This window comes from Anabrus simplex, chromosome 1 (genome assembly GCF_040414725.1).
Source record: "Anabrus simplex isolate iqAnaSimp1 chromosome 1, ASM4041472v1, whole genome shotgun sequence".
Taxonomy (NCBI): Eukaryota; Metazoa; Arthropoda; class Insecta; order Orthoptera; family Tettigoniidae; genus Anabrus; species Anabrus simplex.
In genome coordinates this window covers 843,284,195-843,299,614 of record NC_090265.1, presented here as the reverse complement: position 1 = coordinate 843,299,614, position 15,420 = coordinate 843,284,195, and the positions used below count along the sequence as shown (strand labels likewise).

Here is a 15,420-nt window from a genome sequence, read left to right as displayed (position 1 = left end):
TCGGCACAGTAGCAAATACATGGCCAAGGAGTTCAATTGTTGAAGGGTCTCTAGAGAAGTATGCTGTTTGGTATTACTGTAACGGAAAATTACTCCTTCCGTTTCTACTAATACCAGCTCCTCCCCTTCAATGCCTACTGCTAACTGATCCAATTAGGAGGTATCACTTTCAGAACATTGTCTTACCATCAGAAAGTAATTCCTAGCACAAAGTGCTTCTTTTCAATCTCAATGAATGCAGAACAGAACCTTCCACGGATGAAAATATGGTATGGAAACTCTTAGTTGAGGTATTCTTTGCTTCCGCTATGACTTCTTTACGCCTCTGCTGTTGAGACCTAGTGTTTACAGTGCACTATGTCTTCTGATATGGGCTAGAACAATTTTGTCACTTTCATTGACCTGTCTCAGTCTCATCCTTGGCTTTGACACTATGAAAGTGACTGAGGTATGAGTGATGCTAGTAATGCCATTCGTTATGCAGTCAGTCTCTGCTATGAAAATATTGCTCATAAGGTTGGTTGGTGCATGATGTTAGTGGGCTTAGCAGACTGATATGTAATGGCAACTTCTGGCTTGGTGAGGAAAGCAACAGGAAACTACCCCACTCCTCATCTCCCAAGTACGCCTCTTCAGTGATGTCTATGCCATCTATGACAGATAATGATGAAGCTGTTGAGGATCCAACCAGCCTTCGGACTGAACAGACAGACGTGACTTTACACTGTTGTCATGTAATAATGCTCGTCTTGTCTTCAGTATCCTGTAATTGCAGAGAGGAATGGTTTTAACTGTGTCTAACCAATGTACCACAGATGGACTTGTGGTGAATCACTTTCTTTTGTTAATTCATGTGATACCAAGATATAGATGTAGTGAATCAATTTAATGTTATTGGTTTCACATCCCACTAATTACTTCTGATGGTTTTCGGAGACACACAGATGTAATGAACTTCACCAGGTGTTTACTCACCTTCAACAACAGTATCTTTCCAAGTTACACGACTTGTTATCCATGGATTGTTTGGAAGAGTATCCTTAATTCTTCCTTTGTCAGAGCCTATAGATTGTCCAATGGGAGGGAGGAGTTCCCAGATCAAACTTTATTAAATTACTTCCAAAATGCTTGATCAGTTATCACATCCTCTCCACAGATAGCATATACCATATTTACACTAGTAATACCTGCATATTAAAAAAAAAATAAAATAAAAAAAAATTGAGGCACGAAATTGGGGTGCGGGTTTATTTGAGTCAATGTTGGCATTTTTTTTTTTCCTTTCAAAATCAGCCTTCCTAAAGTTAGGGTGCGGGGATTATTCGGTGGCGGGGATTATTTGGATAAATACAGTATTTTCTTCTGTGTTTGTGGCACAGTTTGCCCCTAACAACAGCAAAATACCATAAGATACTTTACATCTCTGCTTGACTGAGTGGCAGGTTATGGTTTCCTAGGACAGTAGTCATGTCTGGAACCAATTTAATTTGGAAATCAGTACTAGTAATGCAATTCACATCATAATTCTTGTTATAGGCTTGGAAACCTGTCGATGTGGTCCGTCTTGTATGGTAACATAACTCTCAGTCATAGTACTATGAACTGAGCCCAGTTAATAGACACAGACTGCTCAGACTAAGGCAGTTCGAGACAATTCAGAGTTTCCTAATTTGAGACATACAAGGAACAATAACAGCTACATTATATTTTCCTTTTGTTTTAAGTAAATATGTTATCATATGATCCAGACAATGGAACCTAGTCACAAGTCATAATAACTTTTTTAACTTATGCATATTTCTGTATAAATTTATCTTTTTTTTAAAATGGAGAGAGTAAAGAGTGGCTTTCATAGACAAGAATGCAACAGACAAGATCAAATATTTTGTATGTAGAAAGATGAGAAAATGAACACATAATACGATAAACACAATAACAGATCAGTGTGGGAAGTGGGAGCAATAGAAAGAGGTGATGAGAATGTTTTTGTTAGTCCTTATCTCCTCTTTCTGTGCTGTTCCCTCTTCTAACACTGTATGACTTGACCTGTCATTGGGTTTATCCTATTATGCATTGCTATTCATGTTCCCATCTTTCTATACATGACACAGTTTGTTGCTTGGTTGTTCTTTCCACTACAAAATAATTATGCAATATTTAAAACATGGAAATACTATGTGTGTGGGCAAATCATGTATCTGACTATGTAAAATACTCTTCCTCTCATAAGTCACATTTCAAGGTGCTTTGTAACCACTATTTTATTTCAAAACTTATTTTATTTGATCACAAATGTTTGGACTACCAATCATTTCCTTGAGACTCTTCATCCCATGATGTATTAACTGTCAGGAGGCAGAGTCAGAGGCAACAAAAACACAATGACAACACAAACTTAACACAAACTATATGTTAAAAAAATCAACAAACTGGTGCTGTATTTTAACAAATGCCTAATTTCTTGTAACACATCTTCACTGAATGAATGTAAGACAAATTCAATGATGGACCAATGAATGGTTCTACTTCTGTATGAATGTTCCTTCTCATAAAATGCTATTCAAAACAACAAACAAGTTACCACTACAAGTCCTAGTAATTTTTATGACACTGAGCATGTTATTAGGTATTGAAATTCTAATTTTCAATACCTTCCATTAGAAAACATATGAAATGACTGTAAAAAATTCCTGATACCCAGCAGTATCATAGAAAACACATTCAGACGATAATACAACAAAAGACGCAGCTTGGGTTAAAATTCTTCTATCACATGTATGAAATATCTGATAGGAAAAATCTGAGATCGTGTAGATTTACACTAAAATTTCCATATATATATATATTTTTTTTTTTTTCACTACCTCTGTCATATTACTTCAGTATTATTCCATCATAATACATTTCTCATAGCTCTAGAAATGTGCTATTATTTGCCAAATGGCACATTTCAAGACTACATCACTGGAATTCAATATATCAGGTTTCAATCTGGGCACAATGAACATCTTATCACAGGCATCAGTATGATAATGTTAGTACTGTAATACTCCATTTTTGGAGGATATTCAGTATCAATTTTCAAAAATTATCAAGATGTACAATGCTTTTGTACAATAAAAAAATTGGAAAAAATTTGTGGCATAAAATAAAAATGGAATAACTGCCACTTATTCTTGTCATGAGAAAAATTTCATTTCTATATCAGTATTTTATATCAAAAAGAATACAAGAAACATATTTACAGATGTATTTAAATCATGCTTAAGGCTTGCCTAAAAATCAAAACTTACATAAACTTTCCACTCATACTTGACAAAAACTCCGTGACAAATGCATTCAAATTTCTGAAAACATGTCAGAAATAAATATTTGTTTCATGAGCAGCCATGAGTTTGCAAAATAGTAGGGCCTAACAAACCCAGCCTTAAAAATAGCCACTTTTCTCTTTGTCCTTGATGCACCTTGCATCGCACCATTTATTTTATTTTACAAGGACATGTACACAACTAAACAAATACTTTAGGTTCTTGGTGAATGAATATGTCTGGAATTTTAAATAATATGAGAAACAGAATAGAAGGAAGCATTGGTCATTTCTAGATTTAGAGAACTACAGCAGGACAAAACTCGTACACACATTCACACCAGCACATAAAGTGTTTGGTAGTCCTGCTTTTTTTCCTTTACAAAGACAGACTGAGATATGATGATGATTGCAGCTACTGTACTGATTGTAATGCATATGAAATCAGTACAAATTGTATAGGCCTACTTCCTCTTATGCCCAAAGTTCCTTGAAATGTGAAGTTATATCTATCAGAATAAAAATTGTTCAAACCTAACAATAAAAGCAACAATATTCATCATCCTTCAAATTCTGTACAAGAAAGCAACAAGCAATTAATATCCCTTTTTCTTATGGATAATACAGTATATAAATGTGTTTGTGTGTGTGTAAGCTGTCCTGCAGTGGATCTTCATAATTCTTCCTTTTATAATTTTTCACATATTATTTATAACTGACTAAGTGTGTGAAGTCAGGACATAACATAAAAATTCTCTAATAAGGAGAATAATTTCACTTTTATAGTCAAGTTTACTGTAACCTGATAACCTAAATGACACACTGCAGCGTGTATGAGATCAGGACAGTATGAATACGGTCTATTATATTCACTGTTCCTTTAATGTAAAAGTCTGACATAATTGAGTAGTTTTAGAATTTCTTTTTTTTCTCTACAAAATACCTTTCTTTTGAAGGTTAATGACTGAGAAAAGTGGACATCAAAATTTGCTGCAGTCCACATCCAAACCTGTTAAAACATAACAGGTAGATATGAGAATTGTTTAATGATCACTTGTGCTCATTACAATCAAGGGGTAGCCTCAAGCCTGAGGTGCTGGCAGTAGAGATCATTTACTGGCTCCCTAGAAACAGTTTAAACAGACTGAGCAGCTTTCTTCTTCTCGCGCTTCCACACCAGGATGCGTTCCCTCAACTCCGCAGCTGCAACAAACAAATATCTCAGTAGCTATAAACAAAATAAATGATCTCATATATGAAAATGGAAGAAATAAGTGTACCATCTGCATGTTTTCTTGAGCCCTTAGCTTTCCTATTGGCAGAATGAATAAGCTTGGAAAAATTAATAATTAGAACTTGCAAATTCAAATGTATAAGCAACTACAGGACTACACATCACAGCAGGACATTACTAGAGTTCCTCAGTAAATTACTTAAAAAAAGATTAATATCTCAGCCCACGATGAGCTCATTCTGCTTCCAAGCTCCATGTGGAGGTAGGGTATCAGATCAGCATTCAACGACAAGCATGCTAAGAAGAAAAATAGACATAGAAGAATTGTGATTGATGAGGAGGGATCCCATCTACGTGAGAGAAGATGGATGTACAAAAGCTGGAATTAACGAGGAAAGGGCACATCTATCAAGGATGGTGGTGTATGAAGAGTGGAGATTGTTCTTTTGTGTTTTCTTTCTGCTTTTCCCTCTTTCCACATAGAACTGTCAGTGCATTTGTCCTGTTATGTGTTCTTTTCTATGTTCCTCTCTCACTCTCTCTCTTTATTTATACATACACACATATAGTGAAACCTTGTTAGTGCGTTCCTTATTAATACGTTTTTCCGCTTAGCATGTCGTAAATTTGAAGTCCTGATTCTCATAGTATTAAATGTATATAAAAATACCTCACTTATAGCGTCACAAATTTTTGCTATTAACGCTTAGTACGACCACATTCTGCCTAGCCCTGAAAATGTTATTTGTCATCCCTTGTGAAACAAACATAATTTCCAACTCGGGTAAGATCCGTCACCACAGTTGCGTGATTACAGAAAAAGCCCTTACATTCCTGAACTTCACAAGATAAGTTGCACATTCGGTTAAGCAAACTGTTAGCCTCAGGATTGCTGAATAACACAATGAGTCTATTTGTCTTGGTATTTCGCATTTCACTCAGAATTATAAATTTCATTTTTGTTCTGTACTGAAGTGCAATTACAAGAAATAAATTGACAAGAGGGGTCCACCTTTTCAATACAATATATCAAGTAAATGATATTACATCAGTCTTGGGATTAGTTTCAGTCACCTAGTTGCCATCTTCAGCCAAATAAAAATTAAACAGATCATGTGAAAACTAATATATATATATATACACCAGACAAAGACAATGTTGTAGGAATAATTATAACATTAAAATATATATAACAAAAATTATGGTTATGATCTTGATGATATAGATGTTGATTCCCTTAGGGAACCTGAAACATTTGTCCCGAATGAGTAAATTTATAATACAAATATAAATGGTCCGTTACTGGACATTATAAATTTTCCAGCTAACACATTCCTGGTTGCTAGCATTTCACCTCAGGGTGCTAAGTTGGGCTCATCAGTTGGTAAAGAGCACACCTACCAAGACGCATTGCTAGTGCATACCGTGGAGGCTACTGCGTAGGCTACTTGGAGCCATCGGCAGTGCCAATGCACTATGAGAGTGCCTCATTACAAAAATTGAAACCTGCCTGGCCATCAGATTCCCTATGGGAATCAACATCTATATCATCAAAGCACGCGAACTAGTGATTAAAGGAGGAATCAGCTGTCCGGATCTGAAAGTGAGCCAGGGTTAGATCCGTAGATTTAGGACATGAAAGGGATTGTGTCTGCAAAGGCGAACATCTGTCAGAGAATGCCAAGCAATTTCAGCGACAAAATCGTAGATTTTCATCGACATGTGATAGCAATGCGGAAGAAAGATTTTCATCACCATGTGATAGCAATGCAGAAGAAAAACTATTACTTCTTATCTCAAGTTGGCAATGCAAATCAAACCCTGATAAACTTCGACATGACATGCAACACCACTATCAACAAGAAGGGAGAATGTAGCGTGCTTGTACGTACAAGTGGGGGTAAAAAACAGAGTTGCAATGTCATGCTAGCAATAAACGCAGACAGAAGAAAATTGCCACCGTGCGTTATTTTCAACAGAAAAACAGTGCCTACAGCGAAGTTTCCCAAAGGCATTCATGTACGGGTTCAAGAGAAAGGATGGATGGATGGATACAGCTCTTGTCCAGGACTGGGTCCGTACAGTGTGGGGACCACGACCAAGAACACTGCTTCGATGTCCAGCAATGCTAGTGTGGGACACTTTCCGCAGGCACTTGGTGCAAGACACGAAGAAACATCTTCAGGAAATGAAAACTGATCTTGTTGTAATTCCTGGTGGACTGGCACATTGTCTACAGCCCTTATACGTTTCCGTCAACAAGCCCTTCAAAGACAACATACGTAAACTGTACACTGAATGGATGGCAAGAAGGGAGTATGAACTGATACCAGCAGGCAGAATAAATATGCCGTCAGTTGAACTCGTGTGTGAGTGGGTTATGCGGGCATAGGTTATGGTGTCGACAGAAGTTGTGAAGAGTTTCTTGAAGACCAGCATGGCAAATGCGTTGGGCGGAAGTCAGGATGATGCAGTATGGGATGGTGACCAGTATGATGCATGCGAGAATAGCTTGGAGATTGAAGGCAGTGACAATGAATAGGGTAAGTATGCCAGTTGTCTTGTTTCAATAGCCCAACTCAATTTTTAAGTTTTTCAGGAATACGGTCATCGTGGACACGCACCAAAAATGTTCACACTTATTTGTGGTAAAAAAAAAAGGGCGAGTTACATGCGAGCAAATACAGTACTAACGAGTGCGTTAATCCAAATGACAACACTCGTTCAGATATTGAAAATGCCCTCGCTGCTACTGAAGGAGATAATGATTCTTGTATCTACACTCGCATTCAGAGCGACCAAATATTACCTCTTATTCCACTTATCATGGGTTATATAAGGAAAGCCAACAACGTCTTGAAGGAATCAGCCAGTGAAGTAAGGAAATGAAGGAAGAAAGCTGATGTTGCAGGTCATAAGCCGAAAATGAGTAAGAGGCTTTGTATAACAGGAGAACAGTGCATTAACTACTGACAAAACTCTAGTATGAGCTACAAATCAATTCAAGACGTGGCAAGACCTGCCAGAAAAGTATGTCCACGATGCACCAAATTATCCTGTGAAAAGTCAAAATGGAGATACTATAATGACATATAATGACATTCCTGAGGAAGCTAGGAGAGAGTTGCATTCCAATTTCTGGAAAGAATTGAGCCTCACTGAAAAGAAACTGTACATAAAGTCGTTATTGGAGTATGTGCTAACAAAACAAGAGAGGGTTGGTGCTGGTGACAGAAGAAAAGTTACTTTGAAATACTTCACTAAAATTGGGGAAGGATGATGTGTGTGTACGGCAATATTTCTACAAACCTTCTCTCTAAAGGAATGTTGTGTTCATAATCGTTCAATGACTTCTAAGAATGGATCTCGTTAAGACACACACCACCAAGTATGCTGGGAAGTAATTTGATAACATGTACATGGCCGGCTCACTATTGCAGGAAGAACACGAAGATGTATCTTGAAACTGTTATTAATAGTAAGCAACACCTGACATTTACAGAGATAAATGTATATCCCATGGAAGGAAACCATTAAATCTTAGCAGACCAGGACAACATTGCTATCCACCAACTAGAAAATGGTGAGTGTGATGTATGTTGTTCTTAACAAGCAGGCAATTTAGGGAAAGAAGAATGGAAAAGGCACATTTTCCAAAAGGAAGGTACAAGAGAAGAAAAGAGAGAAGGAAATGTGTCAAAGAAATTAAGACAAAAATATGAAAGTGCTTACAGTGGACCTATGGTCAGTAAAATTGTGTCCTAACCAAAAGGCTAGTGCAATGTATTATAAGACAAAGCTTTGTGCACACAATTATACAATTTATGATTTATCCTCCAGCCATTATACTTGTTACTGATGGGCCATGTGTGGAAGTGAACATTTTGCATCAAATTTTGCTTCTTGTTTGATTGACTGTTTGAATAAAAATTGTATGAATACAAAAAAGTAATAATTTAATAATAATGTTATTGTTTTTACATCCTACTAACTACTTTCTTAACGGTTTTCAGAGACACCGAGTTATTGGAATTTTGCCCCGCAGGAGTTCTTTTACGTGCTAGTAAATTTACCAACATGAGTCTGAGCCAGGATCGAACCTGTGAAGTTGGGGTCAGAAGGCCAGCGCCTCAACCGTCTGAGCCACTCAGCCAGAAAAGTAATAATATAAAACAACAGCTGTGGACATCAAAACAAAAACACTGTGCTTGCAAATGCCTAACTCAAGTTTGCAGTGAAAAATAATATCGAGATTGAGCAAACGTATTTGGTGAAAGGACACACTCAAATGGAAGTAGACTCTGTCCATGCAATGACTGAAGCTATGGAATATATACATTCACCTTCTACCAGATTATACAGTTGTGATGATTGAGGCCCAAAGGAAACCTTTCCCTCTTGAAACAAAATTTTTTTGTATGATACTTTTTTAACTACGCAGATGCAGAGCTTTGAAGATACTCTTCTATTCAACCTGGACTTTGTGTATCAGATGCCATTGTCACGAGACTTGAAGGTTCTAAATTTCAGTCTCTTGAGAGTCATACACTACACTTCAATTTTTTTTTAATCAAGTCTGTGATCTGCCATGGCAGCCAAAGAAAATCAGCCATGAAATATAATGCAAACAAATGTACAAAAGCAGATTTAAAAATTCCAACTTTGAAATATCACCTTCAACATCTTAAGGAAGTTTTGCCAATTGATATAAATTCCTTCTATGACAATTTACCGCATTAAATTGGAGGAAAACTTGTCAGAACATTAAAATAAATGGTGATTTATTTTGAAGAGCAAACTGAATGGACATTTATATCAATGTAATTTTAAACTAATTTATACTTCTCATATTATGTAAACAAATGTTATTTCAAGGAATTACTGTGCTCTTGGTGAAAATTAAATTTCTACATAGTATTTCAGTATTATTTAACCCTAGATCACTAAACATTCGTCTGTAGGATGATGCGCGGAGAGAGAATGTTCTTCCCCCATCCTTCCAGTAGCAACTTTTTTGCTTTTCCTTTTCAGTACCTTTCCGAGTATGGGTTCTAACCTGAGAAAGTATGGAAGTTCTTTTGTGCCTAATTTCATTTTAGTGTTACGGAGCTGCCGTCATCTACGGAATGAATGTTTAGTAATAATGTGACAGTATGGACTTTAGAAGACCCAACACTGCCTTTTATGTATTTCTTTCTACATAATCATCATGTTCCTTGTCAATGGTTATACATAATATACTGCCACAATAATCTGAGGAAAGGAGAAAAACCAGTCTCGCAAACAACCTATGCACAACAGCTGAGTGATGATCTGATTACACCTTATCTTTGGCACTGGCTTACGCAGCCAGTTTTGTTGCAACCGTTGAGAGCAATGTTAGGTGAAATATTCAGAGGAAATGCAAAAATATGCAAACCTGAACAAGAGCAACCCCACAAGAAGAAAATGCTTGTCTTTTCTCCTTCAAAGTTGCAGGCTCACTTCATTTGCACCGTTTGCAATCTGGCAGTATGTGGTGACCACCGATCAAACAGAGTGTTTAGGTGATATGTAGGTAGTTTAGAGCAATTAGACAGACCTTAAAGTGAATCATCATTCATAAATATTAATAAGACACACTTAAAGTAGGACACAAATGCACTTGTCAACCAAGCTGCTGATAAAAAACATGACCCTGTGTTCAATTTTACAATGGTCATTAAGTGTTATGCTGATTGATGTTTTTGGAGAAAATGCAGTGATAGAGAGACTGAACCCAGAACAGAATGAAAGAAAGAACAATTGTGCAGTTTTCTCCTTTGAACATCTTGAAATTGATCTTTTCTTAGTGTACTGATTATGATGGAGATGTGCGGTGACCAAGAATTGAACAAGTACTTTCCATGTAGTATAATGACCATTAGGTCTTTGAAAATAGAAGAGTGTGCTTGTATATGTGTATTTTTAAGTTTTGGTTTACCTTTATTACGTGCATAACTGCAGATATTGGTGGTTTCATTTGCATAGTCCCACAGACAAATGGTTAGTGATAACGTTGGTCATGGGAGAAGTTAGTGATGAAGGGTTTTAATAATCCTAATTCTAAAACCTCTTCACTCCATGTTTGACAATATTATTTTTGATTATACCTCGTGTAACCCACAACAATGAAACGTAACCACAGAAACACAATTTAAAAAAACCAAGAGAGGTTACAGCCACTTATGACCAAGAGAGGTCGAACAACACATGCAGGAAAAACAGCCCAACCAATGGAAAGGGGAACAGAGGGTGGATACAGTTTTACATTACACTCAAGAAAACAGAACAACTTTACTGAAAACTTCAGTAAACAGGATATAATTAGGGGAACATACACTTGCTGCTAATTCTGCATGCCACTCTGGGCAGTCTCAAATAAAATTGTCACACCACACTCGTAAGTTAGTTTCTTCCTTGGAAATGTTTATTTCTTAATAAAATATATTACTGTATAATTAAAGTCCAAAAAGATGCAGAAACAATATTAAATTTACCTTGTTGAGCCAAATTTCATGACTTAGGAACATTTTTAAGCTTCCCTGAAAAAAGTCATATTTTGACTTACGAGGTTATGCTTCGTAGCAGTCGATATGAAGAATTTAACCAAGTTATCAAGCCTGGTAAAAGGTTCATGCCCAACGGGCGAAAGATTAGAGATCCAACATGGTGCTGCTTGGACGACGTCACATAACACTCAGTCGGTTTGCCAACATCTGGATTAGTTACATCTGGGTTGTGACAAGACCACTGGGCTAGATTGGTTAAGTCCGACTAGTGACAAAACCATGATCTGAATTAGTCAGTGACAAGACCATTGGGAAAAGGATGTCTTTAAGTTTGTTGTAGACTGTATCCATTTATTTTATAATAATCATTAACCTTGTCACAAAATCACATTAACAGAGTCCGCATATATCGGTATGATAATTAAAATTTTCTGCCTCTCACACTGTCCATCAAATGCATTGTTTCCTGCACAGAAGCCAATTCTGCTAGATATAAACAGCAGAGTGGAAATTTCCACTTGTTTGGTTCAGCTCTATTCCATTAAGTGGGAGCTCTACAATTGGCCTTGAAACACGCAGGGTAAAACCTGCCGTAGCTCCATTCCGCTATATGATGCACTCATACAATAACAATGACTAGAACAGGAAAAAAAATAAATGCTATATTCCTAGTTTCCCAAAATAAGATGATCCAAATTTTCAGACAGCCACGCTAGGGAAAATAAACTTTGTCTAATGCCTATTGCTCACGGTAAAGTGTTTCGTAAAATTTGTTGTACAATTAATTTTATAAAAATTTTGGTGAAAACAAGTTGTGTTGCTCACGGTAAAATTATTTTATAAAATCCGTGGAAGCATCGGGATGGCCATCTATGAACTCACTTCTGAACTAAGATGTGTATGTGCTGCCATCTATCGCTAAACTTTTAAACCAGGAATCAGCTGTTCAACTTAGAGTGTGTTTGAGAGTATGACTCCAACAAACAAAGCAAAACTTGCTGCTTTAGCTGCAATTATATGTTGTACAGTGGTAAAAAGGATGAAAAGTAATGCCAGGAAATGCTGGACTTGGGATTGGATCAAAAGAAGAGAAGAAGGTAGAGGATTGCTGTCCTTTGTCAAAAATTAGTTGAGGTTAGAAGACCAGCATTCATACAGGAATTCGGTGATTGTGTTTTCTGCCTCTTTTCTTGCATTTCTGTTGTGGTAAAGTGGCGTTTCAAGTTCGTACAAACAAGGATATTTCTGGTATTCGTCCAGTAAAACACTAACAGCTTCCTTAGTCCACCCAGATCCTGCCATTTTAGAAAGAAGTGTTTGTTTACAATCGACCTTCACAATCTTCTCACGATGTAGCGCCAGCATCATCGTGATGTCAGCTTCGCTAATTGGTTCGTTTCGTAAAATTAATTTTACGGAATAGAACATGTCCTATTTTATGAAAAGTTTTATCAGAGGTTTTATAAAACTTGAATTTGACCATGAGCAATAGAAATTTTATAAAATTAAATTATTGTACAATAAGTTCGACAGAAAATTTTAACGTGAGCACAGGCATTATACGCGAATAAATAAATATAAATATGATGGGATAGGAAAGAAGTGGCCTTAATAAGGTACAGACAGCCCCAGCATTTGCCTGGTGTGAAAATGCAAAACCATGGAAAACCATCTTCAGAGCTGCCGACAGTGGGGTTCCAACCCACTATCTCCCGAATGCAAGCTCACAGCTGCTTGACTCTAACTGCACGGCCAACTCGCTCGGTTCCAGTACTTCTATGAAGTTTTTAAAGAACCAACAATCATCATCCTCAAACTCATTTTCTACAGCATGGGCCACTGCAATATATATGGAAAATGTATATAAATAGTTCACTCTTCATGATGTAAGTAGCACTACTCATCCTATTACAGCAGGGAACAAAGACCTTATGCAGTTTTCCTCCATTAGCAGTGAGAGGCTTCAATAGTTATAAAACTAGTCTCTTGAATATCTCAATGACAGCAAGATGCGAAGTAAAGAATCAGGAAAGGATTTGATGAGTACCAAAACATATGAAGCGGTCATGGGTACGACAGCATCAGCAGTAAGCTGCATAAGGTATCCGATTACAATGAATTTTATTATGTGTAGATCATTTTTTTAAAATGTAAAGGTATTGTTGTTATAACTTTCGGGGCACGGTGTAGTCGCACGTGCCAGGTTTAGTAGGATGCTTCGAGGAATTTCCAGTTGCATCAGATTGGAAATTTTTCGAAGCTACGCCCAGTATTTGGTCAGCAGTTTTCTCTAGGCCCTTATCGGCCAAAATAAAATCTGGCCAGAGCCAAGCTTGTTCCCTCTGTCTTGTTTCTTTGACTGGCAAAGGGAGAAGTTGTCTCCTCCATCTGATGGGTCTCCCGGCCCTCTAGGGTAAGCACTATCTCGTTCTTATTTCGGATTTTTAACTTTCAAATGTAGTTTTTAATTTAATTTTCTTTAACCTCTGGAGTTTACCCGGGATTTCTCCCATTTGCCAATTTTAATTTCACATGAGCCTTTGTGACTAGTCATACTCATTTTGTTTTAGAGGCATTCCGCTTTTCCTTTTGGTTTTATTAATTGTGTTGTAATTATATAAAATTTTATTCTTTCTTTCCAGGTTTTAATTGTATAAATATGTAAATCTTAAGTTTCCCTCGGGTTGCCTCTAAGTAGTTCCGTTTCGTCTTTAACATACTCTTGTTCAGGATAAGTTCCTTATTCGGAAGTGTTTTAGAAAAGGTTGTTTCCTAAGCGGGCTCTGGGTTAAGATTTAATTATTTTCACCTTTTCTTTCCTTCTTTATGTATTAACATGTAGGTGTGATTTGTGAGCGTGTGCTCTTTCCTTTAAACGAATTTTGGTTAAAATGTTTCTGATTATTTCTGTATGTTATTTTAAACTCACCGCCATGAAGCTTGTATGCATCTCTCTAAATTTGCTGTGTTAAACTTGACTTGCATCATTGATGGCTCTGATTGTAATGTTATTCTTTTATTATTATTATTATTATTATTATTATTATTATTTTAGTAAATTATTGGAATGTTATTTTGTTATTATTATTATTTTAGTAAATTGTAGTACTCAAATTGAATCACCGCTAATTTCGTTTCACCAGCAATGCCAATACCTTCTCACCGCCCGGGTAGGGTCCCAACCGCTTCCCATCTCCATTCCTTTAGTTGTCATGTTGCCTAACCTGGTAGTTACATTCTTATGTCTTCTTGTACTTGTGCGTGAGTTTTCGATTTTGGTTGATCGGATCTGAAAATTATTATTCTCCTTTATAACGTTAATTATTATTATCATGTTTTAATTTTTGTGTTTGTGTACACCGATATAGGTTACAAATACGAACCCAACAAGTAACAGAGATTGCTGAAGTATATTAGTCGAATTCCACTCTGTATCTTGGGTGGCCTGCATGATATCCAGGGTATGTAATAAAATAAATAATATTTATAATTTCGTTAAATTACTTTTTTTTTTAAGCTTGAAAATTTAGTGAAAGTATTCACTTACGCAAACTACCATACAGTTATCTTCTCTGGCGTACATAGAAGGTCTTGTGGTGAAATAGTGGCTGAGGTATCCTGGACTACTTGCAAAGCTAAGCTGATCACTACCAACTGCCATTCTGCCCTTGTGGATATCTTTTCTTAATGGCAACAAGAACTTCACATTCTATTACCCAAATCTAGGTTTATAGCACTTTTGTGTGTAATAAAGATGTTCATAGAAAGTGCTATCTCTAAGGTACCAATGACATAAGAGAAAGAATTTTGAGAAATATTTATTACCTGCTTTGAAAGTTAGTAACATCCCCATGTGCACTGAAAGTGAAATGCATAGCTTCAGAAACAAAAGGGTTTCTTCTTCTTCTTCTTCTTCTTCTTGTACCATATCATCATTGGGTGTCGGCTGCCATCAGGGCGATCTGGTTCTTGTTCACAGCAACTCATAAAAGAGAAGGGGTACTGAGCCCATAACCATAGATTCCGTAGCCAAGATATTCTCCTTCTTCCCCTACTTCTTCTCTCTTCAATTTTACCTTGTAAGATAAGCTGAAGGTGTCTATATTTATCACTTCAAATGATACAGCAAAATTACTCAAGTTTCTTCTTTTTGATGTTGTACATGACCTCTAGCTCTTTTTGTTCAGGCGTTGGAGTACTTCAGTGTCAAGTATTCTGTCAATCCACGATATTCCGAGCAGGTGTCCGTAGCACAACAAAAGTGTTTGAAAAACCAAAATACTTAAATAGCAAATCCTAAGCTGCAAAGTTCTGCATATGTTAAGTTGCTGCTTCTAGTCAAGACATGC

The 15,420-nt window shown here is 36.7% G+C and overlaps 1 protein-coding gene across 2 annotated transcripts in view; it reads right to left on the bottom strand.

Annotated features, from left to right (window-relative positions):
• Positions 1–1,214: 1,214 nt before the first annotated feature.
• Ube4B (Ubiquitination factor E4B) overlaps positions 1,215–15,420 on the bottom strand; it is a 287,660-nt gene continuing 273,454 nt past the window's right edge. For both annotated transcript variants that reach the window (XM_067136402.2, XM_067136403.2), the window contains exon 21: positions 1,215–4,510. In XM_067136402.2, the coding sequence (XP_066992503.2) occupies positions 4,443–4,510 (68 nt within the window). In that variant the 3' untranslated portion in view covers positions 1,215–4,442. The remainder of the gene's footprint in view (positions 4,511–15,420) is intronic.